Source organism: Stomoxys calcitrans, chromosome 2, assembly GCF_963082655.1.
Source record: "Stomoxys calcitrans chromosome 2, idStoCalc2.1, whole genome shotgun sequence".
Classification (NCBI taxonomy): Eukaryota; Metazoa; Arthropoda; class Insecta; order Diptera; family Muscidae; genus Stomoxys; species Stomoxys calcitrans.
Window position 1 is genome coordinate 156,497,147 of NC_081553.1, and position 13,654 is coordinate 156,510,800.

Consider the following 13,654-nt stretch of genomic DNA (forward strand, 5'->3'; position numbering starts at 1 on the left):
CTGTATGGATTCATTGATTTCGCCAGATCTATTAGAGTTAAAAAAAAACACTCCCAAAATTCATAGGAGGCTTGTTTCTGAACGGCATATGTCCATTTTCGATGTACGTCTCTGGAACTCACTTTTAAAAACATTTAAAACCAGACTTTGGAAACATTTTACTACATTAAGCTGATGAGTGTTAAAGCTCATTTATTTATCTATTTTATTTTTATATATTTACCTTAATTTCTTTTTTCGGATCAACTAAGTCCATTTATTCCATTAATAAATTTATTTTAGTTTTTACTTTTAAATTCAAATCTCCAAAGCCACAAATGTTCGCTTTTTATATAGATATACTAGCTGGACCGGGCCCGCTCCGCTGCGCATTCTTTTACTTTATATGGAATAAAATTTTCCTTGGAATATTTATTTTCGACAATTAAAAAGCATAGTCGGCAAACATGACCAGTTTGGGGGATGGGGCGGCCACTCAGTGACTTGGCTTTGAAAATATATATCTACTCTAAAATACCTCTTATTTGGGTCTCATATCGCAATGGTCAGCAAAAACTTCCTATTTAGGTGGTGATCAGATTCGTGCTTTACTTCCAAAGGCCTTTCATTTGAGCCCCATATTGCTTTGTTCGTAAATTAGTTTTCTTTGGGGGATGTTCTCGGGGATGGGCGGCCCCTCAAACACTTAACCCCCCATTTGGATTGGATTTTGGATATGGATCAGATTCGTATTCTACACTCAAATACCTTTTATTTAAGCCTCATATTGCCATTGTTTGTAAATAACTCCTGTTTGGGGGGTGGTTTGAGAAAGGGGTGGACCCGCAGAAATGTTGTCCCAAATTTGGATATCCGATTCGTATTTTATTCGCAAATACCTTTCATTTGAGTCCCATATTGTCATGGTCGGTAAATATGTCTGATTTAGGGGTGTTTTGGGGGTTGGGGTGGTCCCCCAAACACTTGGTCCGACAATTAGATATCAGATACGTTTGGGGGATGGGGCGGCCACTCAGTGACTTGGCTTTGAAAATATATATCTACTCTAAAATACCTCTTATTTGGGTCTCATATCGCAATGGTCAGCAAATACTTCCTTTTTGGGCGGTGATCAGATTCGTGCTTTACTTCCAAAGACCGTTCATTTAAGCCCCATATTGCTTTGTTCGTAAATTAGTTTTCTTTGGGGGATGTTCTCGGGGATGGGCGGCCCCTCAAACACTTAATCCCCCATTTGGATTGGATTTTGGATATGGATCAGATTCGTATTCTACACTCAAATACCTTTTATTTAAGCCTCATATTGCCATTGTTTGTAAATAACTCCTGTTTGGGGGGTGGTTTGGGGAAGGGGTGGACCCGCAGAAATGTTGTCCCAAATTTGGATATCCGATTCGTATTTTATTCGCAAATACCTTTCATGTGAGTCCCATATTGTCATGGTCGGTAAATATGTCCGATTTAGGGGTGTTTTGGGTGTTGGGGTGGTCCCCCAAACACTTGGTCCGACAATTGGATATCAGATACGTTTTCTAATCTTAAATACCTTTCATTTGAGTCCCATATTGTCCTTATTGGTATATATTGGTAGATTTATCAATAGTCCTCCCTTAGACTATTCTTTGTAGGGCTAAGTTAAAGCTCATGTCTATGCAGACAAGCCCGCTTCAATTGATGCAATGAAAGACAACATTGAAGCATTTATTCGAAAACATTAAGCAAATATTATTTCTAGATGCATAAAAAACTACCTACATTCTGCTCAGAGGGTAGCTCAAATTCTTCTTCAAACTTCATTTAAATCGACGTAAATTATTTTTGATAGATGCTGACTAATTGCGTATAATATAAATATCAGCTGTTTGAAAAGATTTCCCAATTTCGGAATTTTTCAGAAGTGGGTAGGCCCCATGAACATCATTAAGGATGTCAAATCTGCCGCTCGAAATAGGAGAAAACGTAAACAATGAATGAAAGTAAAAAGAGAACAAGTTGACATTCTCAAGGCCAATTACTGTCAAAACTTAAAAAAAAAAATGTATGTCGGCTGATCGCTTGGCTTAAACTTATTCAGTGAAGTCTGCTTTGCACCCTGTAAGAAAATCTTTCTTCGTAAACAAAAGCATTTCTATGCGAACATTTTAGCATATTAAATGAACCATCGTAAAAAGGATAACAATATCAAGCTTTACTTGAAAGAAAATCAAAAATTCCAAAAGTTGGAAATTTTTTCCAAAGTTTAAGTATTTAGAGAAAATTTTGGAATAAAAATGGTAACGAATTTCAACTGTTAAATCTCTTTTCTGGCTTAGAAGGCACTCAGAATATTTGACTCAATTGCGAAATCGTCATCGATGGAAAACACCTCACAAAAATCGGCAAGTAACGACATGGTTATGGGAAATTAAGATCATGATGATTTATCCCATCAATCATTTAATTTGTGATGAATACAAATTTTTTGCGTAATTTAACTCTTGCTTAGGATCGATAAAGTAGTTTTTCATAGGTGCGACACACGAGTTAAACAAAACATCCGAATCACATTGTTGTGTAACAAAGCATGTATTGCTGTAGACAGAAATGTGTTTGGCTTAAAATAATTTTTAATATTTTGTGTAAGAGAGCCATCCTTACTACAGATAAAGTTCTTAAAGGTTTTACCATACACGAGTAGACATTTACATCAAAAAAGTAGGAAATTCATGATTTACGTTCAACAGTGGAGGGAATTGTTACACAGTTGCTATGACAATTCCCAACTTCTAAAATAAGAAAGATTTGTTTGTTTCTCTTTCGAGACGAGCTCAATGATCGGAGATGGCAAATAAAAAAGGAAAGCCAAAGATCGCAACACACACCAACCACTATGGGATTTGTTTTTAGCAAATATATTCGACCCTTCCTAATTTTTCGCTTGTTGATTTGTAAAGTAACCGAAAGGAAATTGTCAAAAATATTGCGAACAGTTTACTTTTTTACACAGGAAGTTTAATGAAAAGTAGGCACCAAAAGAAATACAAATATTTGCAGTGAACAGATACAATAAAGATATTAAAAAAGTTGTGAACATGTGCTACGCATGAAGTCAAACATTCGATTTAATTGGTGGAATTGTATTAAACTTACCAAGAAAGAATTTTACTCCTAAACGATGTACACACAACGGCAGCCAGAAGCTAGTAGGTATACATGCTAATCCAATAATAACAGTATGTAAATATACTTTTTTATCTATAGTTGAATCGCAGGATGAAAATGACCTGAAACGAGTTTAATTATTATTATTCATTTATTCTATTGTACATAATTACAAACACTCAAAACAATCATATTTAACATATTAAAATTTGTACATTGAACAAGTAAAAACGTATCTCTTTACAAGCAAACAAAGGACAATAGATAAGAATTACTATGCAATTGCAGCTATATCAGGTTATCGACCGATTTGGACCTCACTTTGGATGCTGGAAACCATAATAGAAGTCATGTGCACAATTTCATCCAAATCGGATAACAATTCAAGAGATAAGTTCACATTATACACCTACTCAAAAAAGGTTTCCCAGGGAAAAAGCTAGGTATTCTGAGAAGAAAAAAAAAAACTTGAGAAAAAAATTTTCAGACAAATGGAAGAGAATTGGCATTGGAATTGGCTCTATGAAATCAATACCCATGAAGTAACCCCACAAAATCGGATATGAAATAATTCCCCTAAATGATATATATTATATTAATATTAGTTATTTGGTTTTTTGGAATTTATTTCCTATTCATTTTTGGGCAGTTATTTCATTATGAGTGTATAACGCTAGACCACAAGCATTATACACTCAAAGAAAAAATGTTCAAGCTACTTATACAAATATCTTTTTCTGTGTTCAGAATGAACAACAATTTATTTTCTGTGCGCTTCAAGTGTACTCCCATTATGGATTCAAAACATTGCACTTAATCTCAGTTTATAAACTATTTCTTATAATTAGGCTTCAAACAGATTAAATTATTTCTGGCGGTTGTGCATATTATTTAAGTCATATATATGGATGTATATATTTTAGCTTCCATTGTTTTCCAAGCTAAATTGAAGAAAATACTCTTTTGTAGGAAAATGCCAAAATAACTGTTGCAGCCTTTCTCTTCAGAATGGTTAACATTAACAGCCGTATTCACAAAAATTTTCTAATGGAGTATTAAAGTGCACAATGATTATTAAACAATTATTGTACAATAAACCAACTTTAGCATTTCGTATTCAAAAAACTGCCATGGCAGCTAAATAACAAAAGTGGAATTCTTTACTTTTGCTTTGAAAACCCTATGCCGTTTTAGTGCTAGTGCGGAAAAAATAGTTATTGCTTCGGTTTTTTCCCAATCGGTTCCAGATATTTGTGTAATAATTACTAAAAAGACTGCAATTCACTAAGAACAAATACATATTTTTTTTCACTAGCAACTGGGATAAAAAAATATTTTTTATTTTTATAAACCGGTGCAGGGTCGGATGTTGGGTTTGTTTTAAATAGTTTGCATCACTAAAAGTGAGACCTACTTTTTTATTACAAATTTACAAAATTTGCAAAAATAGCCATCGGAACATCTCAAATTGCGATGAATCATAACCAGCGAAACTTTAAAACAGCTCCTATAGGCTTAGAAATGCCTTTAACTCATTAAATGAATTTTTAATGATTTTAATGTATTCCAATAGATTTGCATTCATTCAATTAAAAAATTTTTATTTTTGCAGTTGACTATTTGGGACTTTTATGCCCATATTTCATAATATGTATACGCGTCCGCTCCAAATTCTTCGATTATCTGTCGTAGACATATAAAGAAATAGTTTTTGTTAAATTTGTTAAAAAAATTAAAATTGTTAAAAACAAGTAAAAGCGTGCTAAGTTCGTGCGGGCCGAATCTTATATACCCTCCACCATGGATCGCATTTGTCGAGTTCTTTTCCCGGCATCTCTTCTTAGGCAAAAAAGGATATAAGTAAAGATTTGCTCTGCTATTAGAGCGATATCAAGATATGGTCAAGTTTGGACCACAATTAAATTATATATTGGAGACCAGTGTAAAATGTCAGCCCATTCGAATAAGAATTGCGCCCTTTTGGGGTCTCAAGAAGTAAAATAGAGAGATCGATTTATATGGGAGCTGTATCGGGCTTATAGACCGATTCAGGCCATAATAAACACGTATGTTGATGATCATGAGAGGATCCGTCATACAAAATTATAGGCAAATCTGATAATAATTGCGACCTGTAGAGGCTCAAAAAGTCAAGATCCCAGATCGGTTTATATGGCAGCTATATCGGGTTGTGAACCGATTTGGACCTTATTTGACACAGTTGTTGAAAGTAAGAATAAAATACGTCATGCAAAATTTCAGCCAAATCGGATAGGAATTCTCCCTGTTGCCGTTCAAAAGTTGAAGACTCAATGTAGGTCTTTAGTTAAATGTTAATTTTTATGTATACTGAATTATAAAATTAATATTTTGAGCAAATTACATTAATCTGTTGCAATCTTTAAAAAAGAAATAAGTACCTACAAGTTATTGGGGGTTATTTTATTTTCTATTTGGAGGCTTATTTAATTTATGAGGGAATTATTTAGTTTAAACTTTTTATACCCTCCACCATAAGATGGGGGGTATACTAATTTCGTCATTCTGTTTGTAACTACTCGAAATATTCGTCTGAGACCCCATAAAGTATATATATTCTTGATCGTCGCGACATTTTATGTCGATCTAGCCATGTCCGTCCGTCCGTGTATCTGTCGAAAGCACGCTAACTTTCGAAGGAGTAAAGCTAGCCGCTTGAAATTTTGCACAATTACTTCTTATTAGTGGGTCTTGACTTCTTGAGCCTCTAGAGGTCGCAATTATTATCCAATTTGACGGAAATTATGTACTACGGATCCTCTCATGACCATCAACATACGTGTTTATTATGATCTGAATCGGTCTATAGCCCTATACAGCTCCCATATAAATCGATCTCTCTATTTTACTTCTTGAGCCCCAAAAGGGCGCAATTCTTTTTCGAATTGGCTGACATTTTACACAGGTCTCAAACATGTAATAATATAAAAATTATATATTGGAGACCAGTGTAAAATGTCAGCCAATTCGAATAAGAATTGCGCCCTTTTGGGGTCTCAAGAAGTAAAATAGAGAGATCGATTTATATGGGAGCTGTATCGAGCTTATAGACCGATTCAGGCCATAATAAATACGTATGTTGATGATCATGAGAGGATCCGTCATACAAAATTATAGGCAAATCTGATAATAATTGCGACCTGTAGAGGCTCAAGAAGTCAAGATCCCAGATCGGTTTATATGGCAGCTATATCGGGTTATGAACCGATTTGGACCTTATTTGACACAGTTGTTGAAAGTAAGAATAAAATACGTCATGCAAAATTTCAGCCAAATCGGATAGGAATTGCGCCCTCTAGAAGCTCAAGAAGTCAGGTCCCTAGATCTGTTTAAATGACAGCTATATCAGGTTATGGACCGATTTAAACCATACTTGGCACAGTTGTTGGATATCATAACAAAATACTTCATGCAAAAATTCATTCAAATCGGATAAGAATTGCGCACTCTAGAGGCTCAAGAAGTCAAGACCCAAGGTCGGTTTATATGGCAGCTATATCAGGTTATAGACCGATTTGAACCATACTTGGCACAATTGTTGGCTCAAGAAGTCAAGACCCAAGATCGGTTTATATGGCAGCTATATCAGGTTATGAACCGATTTAAACCATACTTGGCACAGTTGTTGGATATCATAACAAAATACTTCATGCAAAAATTCATTCAAATCGGATAGGAATTGCGCACTCTAGAGGCTCAAGAAGTCAAGACCCAAGATCGGTTTATATGACAGCTATATCAGGTTATAGACCGATTTGAACCATACTTGGTACAATTGTTGGCTCAAGAAGTCAAGACCCAAGATCGGTTTATATGGCAGCTATATCAGGTTATGAACCGATTTGAACCATACTTGGCACAGTTGTTGGATATAATATCGAAACACTGTAGCAGATGCTCAGTTCCCACAACCATTTATTTTTTATATATTGTAATATTTACACAAAACTATTTTGATTTTTGATTAAATTTATACAATTTTTATTATTTTATGTTTTGATTGTTGTTCCAAATATTAAAATTAATGCGAATACTTTTTCAGTCAACTGTTATTATCACTCGAATGTTATGATTAAATTTTACACTCATTCAATATGATCTATCTCTTTTGCTCTTTATAAAAGTACTCATTCTCATTTTTGTTATGTCTTAGTTGTCACTCATGTAATATCATATATTTTCATTACTCTTACTCTCCATTAAACACTCATATGTACATGTAACAACTGTCCAACCCGATGAGAAATCTATATAAGAAAGAGTCCCTTGTAATTTAGTTTGATTCGATAGAAACTGCCGACTAATAAAGAACTTTAATTTTTAAGCGGAGCTTTACGGCGTTTTGTTTTTTTCATCGAACATAAAATTTGCCTAGACAGTTAATATCCAACTTAGACGCTTGTCGTCCGGTATGGGATATCTCTGTAACAGGCCATAAATATAAAATATCGATCTTAATCCAGCTAGGACGTTAATCGTTTGGCATGGATTAGACTTTATAAAAAAATATATAATCAATTAAAATTAAAATCTTGAGAAGGATAAATTCTCCCTTCCTTCAAAGGGGCATTTACTCCTTCTTCATTGGCGCCCAACAAAAACGAAAGAAATAAATTTGTCAATAAAAAAAAAAAATTGCTTTCAACATCGAGGAATCACAATTTCAAAAGTGCTATTGCACGTGAATTAAACAAGCCTGCCGTTTTTCTATCATATGACGAAGTTGTGCTGTTTGTGGTCCCAGTGTTGTTGCTACAATCACATTTGTTTCTATCATCGATATACACAACGCAGTCAACTTGGTCTTGTTGTTTCTTAACAGTGCAGTTTTGTTGTTGTTTGGTCTGGTTTCGGAGCCCACAAGCAGTTTTTGTTGCTTTATCTAGACTTGGAGCCCACAAGCAGCTTTGTCGTTGCGTATTTTGATTTTGGAGCCCACAAGCAGTACCTGTTGTTGTTTGGCTCTCCATCACATTCTGTGTAACAGTGTTTGTTGTTGTTTCTCCAAATATTCGCACCTCATTTGTTCCAAATCACTCATCATTGCTTTATTAGTGGTGCTTTAAACCTCTCTCTCTTTCTCAAATATTACATTTGTAAAAGAGGCTTACGTGGATCCTCGCTCTTGAGTGTTTAAACAGGGTTTCCCAATATTAAGAAATACAAAAGTAAACGGGATTTTCACAAAATGATACGAAGAAGTCCTAGAAATAATCCGGCGGTACCTGAAAGCCAATTAATTCCTCTAGGTGAAGAAAATAATTCTTCTACACCACTTTCTTCGCAATCTCAACAAGCGACTGCAAACAATAACAATCAAATTAACGAACAATTGGCTCGAAACGACGAGGCGTCTCTTTCAAAGCAGGCACAGAGAACATCATCTTCAGCTAATGGTCTTCCAGGTAGTAGCTCTACGGGAGCCAGATCTGTTTCAAACCAGATCCCTATGGGTTATCCGCCAACTCAGCCCAATATAGTGTTGAGTGACGCCCAATTTAGACAACTGTTGGGAGGTGTCTCAAACAGACAGGACACTAAAGCCACTTTCAGCAATTGTACTGCGAGATTTTCTGGTGGACGCAATTCCACAAAAGTTGAGGATTTTCTGGCCACTATACTGGTGTATAAAGACGCCGAAAATATATCAGATTTCCTAGCGCTAACTAGCCTTCCATTGCTCCTAGAAGGCTATGCATCTACGTGGTGGCAAGGGGTTCAGAATGAAGCCCGAACATTTAATGACGCCGTAGATTTGTTGAAGAAATCTTTTGCACCCATAAAACCTGACTGGAGAATATTTAATGAATTATGTCAGGAAAAGCAAAAGTCATTTGAATCTACAGATATGTTTGTGTGCAGAAAGCGGCGACTTTTCGCACAATTATCCGAAAAAGTATCCGAAAAAACTATGCTAGATATGTTATTCGGTCAGTTAAGCTTGCAAATCCGAGGGAAAGTTAGCAGAGATAGCGTACGCACCTTCCAGGATCTGTTACAGCAAGCCAGGGAAATAGAAATGACTATCTCTGAAAACAGACAGGACACCAAGGAATCTAAGCCGAAACACTCAGAAAATGTAGAAAAGCCCTGTTTACGTTGCACGTACTGCAGAAAGAAGAATCATCTGGCAGAAAACTGTTTTAAAAAAATAGAGGCTGAGAAACATAAACACGTTAAAGTCTCAGAGACGAAAATTAACTGTTATGGTTGTGGTGCGGAAGGATATTACCGCTCAAATTGTCCAAATTGTAACAAGGACTCTAATAATGTTAAAGAGCAAGCTCTGGACTTTAATTCGTTACATACTCCATTGGTTGGAAGTGATGTTCCTTTGGTTGATGTCAATATTAATGGTCTAAATGGAGAAGCTTATCTTGATACCGCGGCCAGAACAAGTGTCGCTGGATTTTTATTGTACCAAAAATTGATTCAAAAGGGGATCCCATTTCAGAAAGTCAATGCCGAAATAGTTTTAGCCGATGGCATAGCCCGAAACGAGGTGGTGTACTCGACATTGGTTGACATAATTATAGGCAAACGATTCAAAAAGATTCGGTTCATATGCTTGCCAAACGCCATTGGAAACAGGACACTGTTGGGTGTCGATTTCCTAAAAGAATGTGGCATGGTCTTAGATTTAGCTCAGCATACGTGGTATTTCAAAGACGACCCGAAACAAATATTTAGTTTTAAATCACATTCCTCTGTGCTGAAAACTAGTATATCTATGGTGGAGAAAATCCAAGAAAAACCTGAAGAGTTGGACGCATTTTTATCTTGGTTCGAGAACAAAAACAACGAATATTCGCCTGGTGGCATTAATAAAATATTTGAAAGTTCAATCCCAGATGATATCGAGACTCCCAAAAATTCTGAATTGTTTCCTCCACTCAAGAAAACGAGATATGAGAGCTATTGTGACGAAATATTTACATCGTTGGAACTTAACTCGTTCGATATCAAACTACGATCGAATGAAGGTCTCCATTTAAAAGAAAGTCAAAAAGTCGTTTTAAATAAACTGCTGTTGGATGAATGTAATATATTTGATGACATCCAAATACCCATATCCAAAGTCGAACACCACATCAAAACAGAAAATCACGAACCGATTTCGAATCCTCCATATAGACTATCTCCAAAAATGAAGATTCTACTAAAGCAGGAACTGGAAAAGATGCTAGAAAGCGGAATAATTGAGGAAACTGAATCACCTTGGTCATTTCCGGTGGTACTAATTCCTAAGAAAGATGGCACTGTCAGGTTATGTGTAGACTATCGTCGTCTCAATGCAATCACAACAACCGACACATATCCGCTTCCCCGAATCGACGACCTCTTGCACGCAGCCAAAACAACTCCTTTTATGTCCACACTTGACCTTCGTTCAGGATATTGGCAAATAAAGGTAGCCGAAAAAGACAGATTGAAAACTGCTTTCACAACTCCATTCGGAATCTATGTTTTTAATCGTATGCCGTTTGGTTTGAAGAATGCGCCGGCAACCTTTCAGCGGCTTATTGACAAATTTAAAGCCAGTTTACCAGACATTTTAATTTTGGCATATCTCGACGATATCATTATATGCTCAAAAGATTTTCAATCCCATATATCTGAGCTTAAGCAAACTTTTCAAAGGCTTAAGAATTTCGGCTTTCGATTACACAGAGAGAAATGTTTCTTTTGTAAATCGGAGGTAAAATACCTCGGGCATATTCTCACGAGACACGGCTTGGAAGTAGATAAAGAAAAGACCGATGCAATAAACAATCGGCCCAATCCGAAAACTGCTAAAGAAGTTCTGTCATTTATGCAGACTTGCTCTTGGTATAGGCGTTTTATACCCTCCTTCGCAAATATAGCAAAGCCTTTATCGGACCTTACCAAAAAGAATGCAAAATGGAACTGGGGAGAAAAACAGCAAGAAGCTTTCAATACGTTAAAGAGAATGTTAACGTCACCACCCATTTTACAACAGGTTAACGAAGGACTGCCCTTCGTCCTCAAAACCGATGCGAGCAATTACGCGCTTGGGGCTGTTTTGCTCCAGGGGGAGAAAGAATCCGAAAGAACCATAGAGTATGCCAGCCGCTTACTGTTACCCGCTGAAAGAAATTATTCAACCACAGAACGGGAGGCACTTGCCGTGGTTTGGGCTGTGCAAAAGTTCAGAGGATACATTGAAGGTTCCGAAGTTTTAATACTGACAGATCACCAACCCCTAAAATGGCTATTCAGCCTAAAAAGTCCAACAGGCCGTCTGGCGAGATGGGCCTTATTGTTACAGACTTTCAATATTAAACTTGCATATACGCCTGCTCGACAAAATTGTGTGGCTGATACACTATCAAGACCACCATGTCATCATAGCGAGGTGAAGTGTGAATGTTTATCGATACACATTGACTTCCCGAGAAAAGGAGCGGAAGAATTTCGGAAATTACAATTGGAAGACCCAGATCTACAGCCCATAATAAAGTCTTTTGAGGATAATGACGAAAATACGCTTAGATATACAGATAGGGGCTATATAATGTTAGACGGCGTGCTATATCGATATTGTGCAGAGGAAGATAGTGAGAACGGTCAACTAGTCGTTCCGAAATCCATGCGTAAAGAAGTCTTATATAATTATCACGATGTTCCAACAGCAGGCCATTATGGGATCGAAAGGACAATAAACCGAATAACTCAGCTTTATTATTGGCCAAAAATGAGGAAAGACATATCTGAATATGTAAAAGACTGCATTGAGTGTAAGCGCTACAAGCCATCTAATATGAAACCCGCAGGTCTTGTCCAAACCGTCAATAGTAAAAAACGATTTGAAACCATTGCAATTGACCTATTTGGTCCACTACCACGAACCTCAAAAGGTAATCAATGGATTTTTATTATAGAAGATCTTTGCAGTCGGTGGACTGAACTTTTTTCTCTCAAAGAAGCTTCTGCTGACAAGTGTGCTCTTATATTGCTCAACGAAGTACTCTTAAGATATGGAATACCCCGCAGAATTCACTCGGATAATGGACCACAATTTGTATCCGCAGTCATGCAGAAGTTATGCTACTGTTTGGGAATCCGCCAAACTTTCACACCAGTTTACCACCCGGAAGCCAATCCGGTCGAACGTAAAAATAGAGACCTTAAGGTGCAACTTTCTATCTGTGTCAAGCGTGCCCATACCACTTGGGACTTAAATCTGGCATCTATACGATTTGCAATGAATTCATCAAAATGTGCTACAACTGGCTACTCAGCAGCTTATCTTACATTTGGCAGAGAATTGAGAACACCATTTGAAGTACAAAATGATTTAAGGGCGATTGTTAGAGCTGAAAATTTTGTACCACAAATAACTCCACATTTAGTTCGTTTAGCTGATTCCTTAACATTAGCCAGAGAAGCAGAAGAACAAATGCAGGACAAAAATAAATTGTATGCAGACATGAAAAGATGTCCTCAAAAAGAAATTAATGTTGGAGATAAGGTTTTAGTTGCCACTCACATCCTTAGCAAAAAGTCTAGCAATATTACTTCGAAATTTGTGCCTCGACGTGATGGACCCTTCATCGTTATAGCAAAGCACGGATCTTCGTGTTATACCATTGCATCAGTGGATACACCCGATAAGCCAATAGGAACTTTTCATACATCCGACATAACGCTGTACGGAGGTCATGACGACAATCCGATCTACGAAAGGACACATGGAGCTCGTCAGAAGGTGCCAAAAAGAGCAACAGACAACAAAGAAATAACAACCGACCACGTTCATGCAACAAACAACGAAGAAACAACAGACCATTCGCATGAAACAAACAAAGAAACAACAAAAGGTTATTCCTATGCAACACGCCAGCAACATACCCAAAGACGATCCCTACGGCAGAGGAAACAAATATTAAAAAACGCCTAAGTTCTAAAGGTGCTGCCACATCATCGGGACGATTTCTGAGGCAGAGGGGGAGTGTGTAGCAGATGCTCAGTTCCCACAACCATTTATTTTTTATATATTGTAATATTTACACAAAACTATTTTGATTTTTGATTAAATTTATACAATTTTTATTATTTTATGTTTTGATTGTTGTTCCAAATATTAAAATTAATGCGAATACTTTTTCAGTCAACTGTTATTATCACTCGAATGTTATGATTAAATTTTACACTCATTCAATATGATCTATCTCTTTTGCTCTTTATAAAAGTACTCATTCTCATTTTTGTTATGTCTTAGTTGTCACTCATGTAATATCATATATTTTCATTACTCTTACTCTCCATTAAACACTCATATGTACATGTAACAACTGTCCAACCCGATGAGAAATCTATATAAGAAAGAGTCCCTTGTAATTTAGTTTGATTCGATAGAAACTGCCGACTAATAAAGAACTTTAATTTTTAAGCGGAGCTTTACGGCGTTTTGTTTTTTTCATCGAACATAAAATTTGCCTAGACAGTTAAT

At 36.4% G+C, this 13,654-nt stretch overlaps 1 protein-coding gene across 1 annotated transcript in view; it reads right to left on the bottom strand.

Moving 5' to 3' along the window:
• Positions 1–13,654, bottom strand: part of LOC106094291 (synaptic vesicle glycoprotein 2C) — a 177,662-nt gene that overhangs the window by 39,365 nt on the left and 124,643 nt on the right. Inside the window, exon 9 of the mRNA XM_059363491.1 lies at positions 3,130–3,263. Coding sequence (XP_059219474.1) covers positions 3,130–3,263 — 134 coding nt within the window. The remainder of the gene's footprint in view (positions 1–3,129; positions 3,264–13,654) is intronic.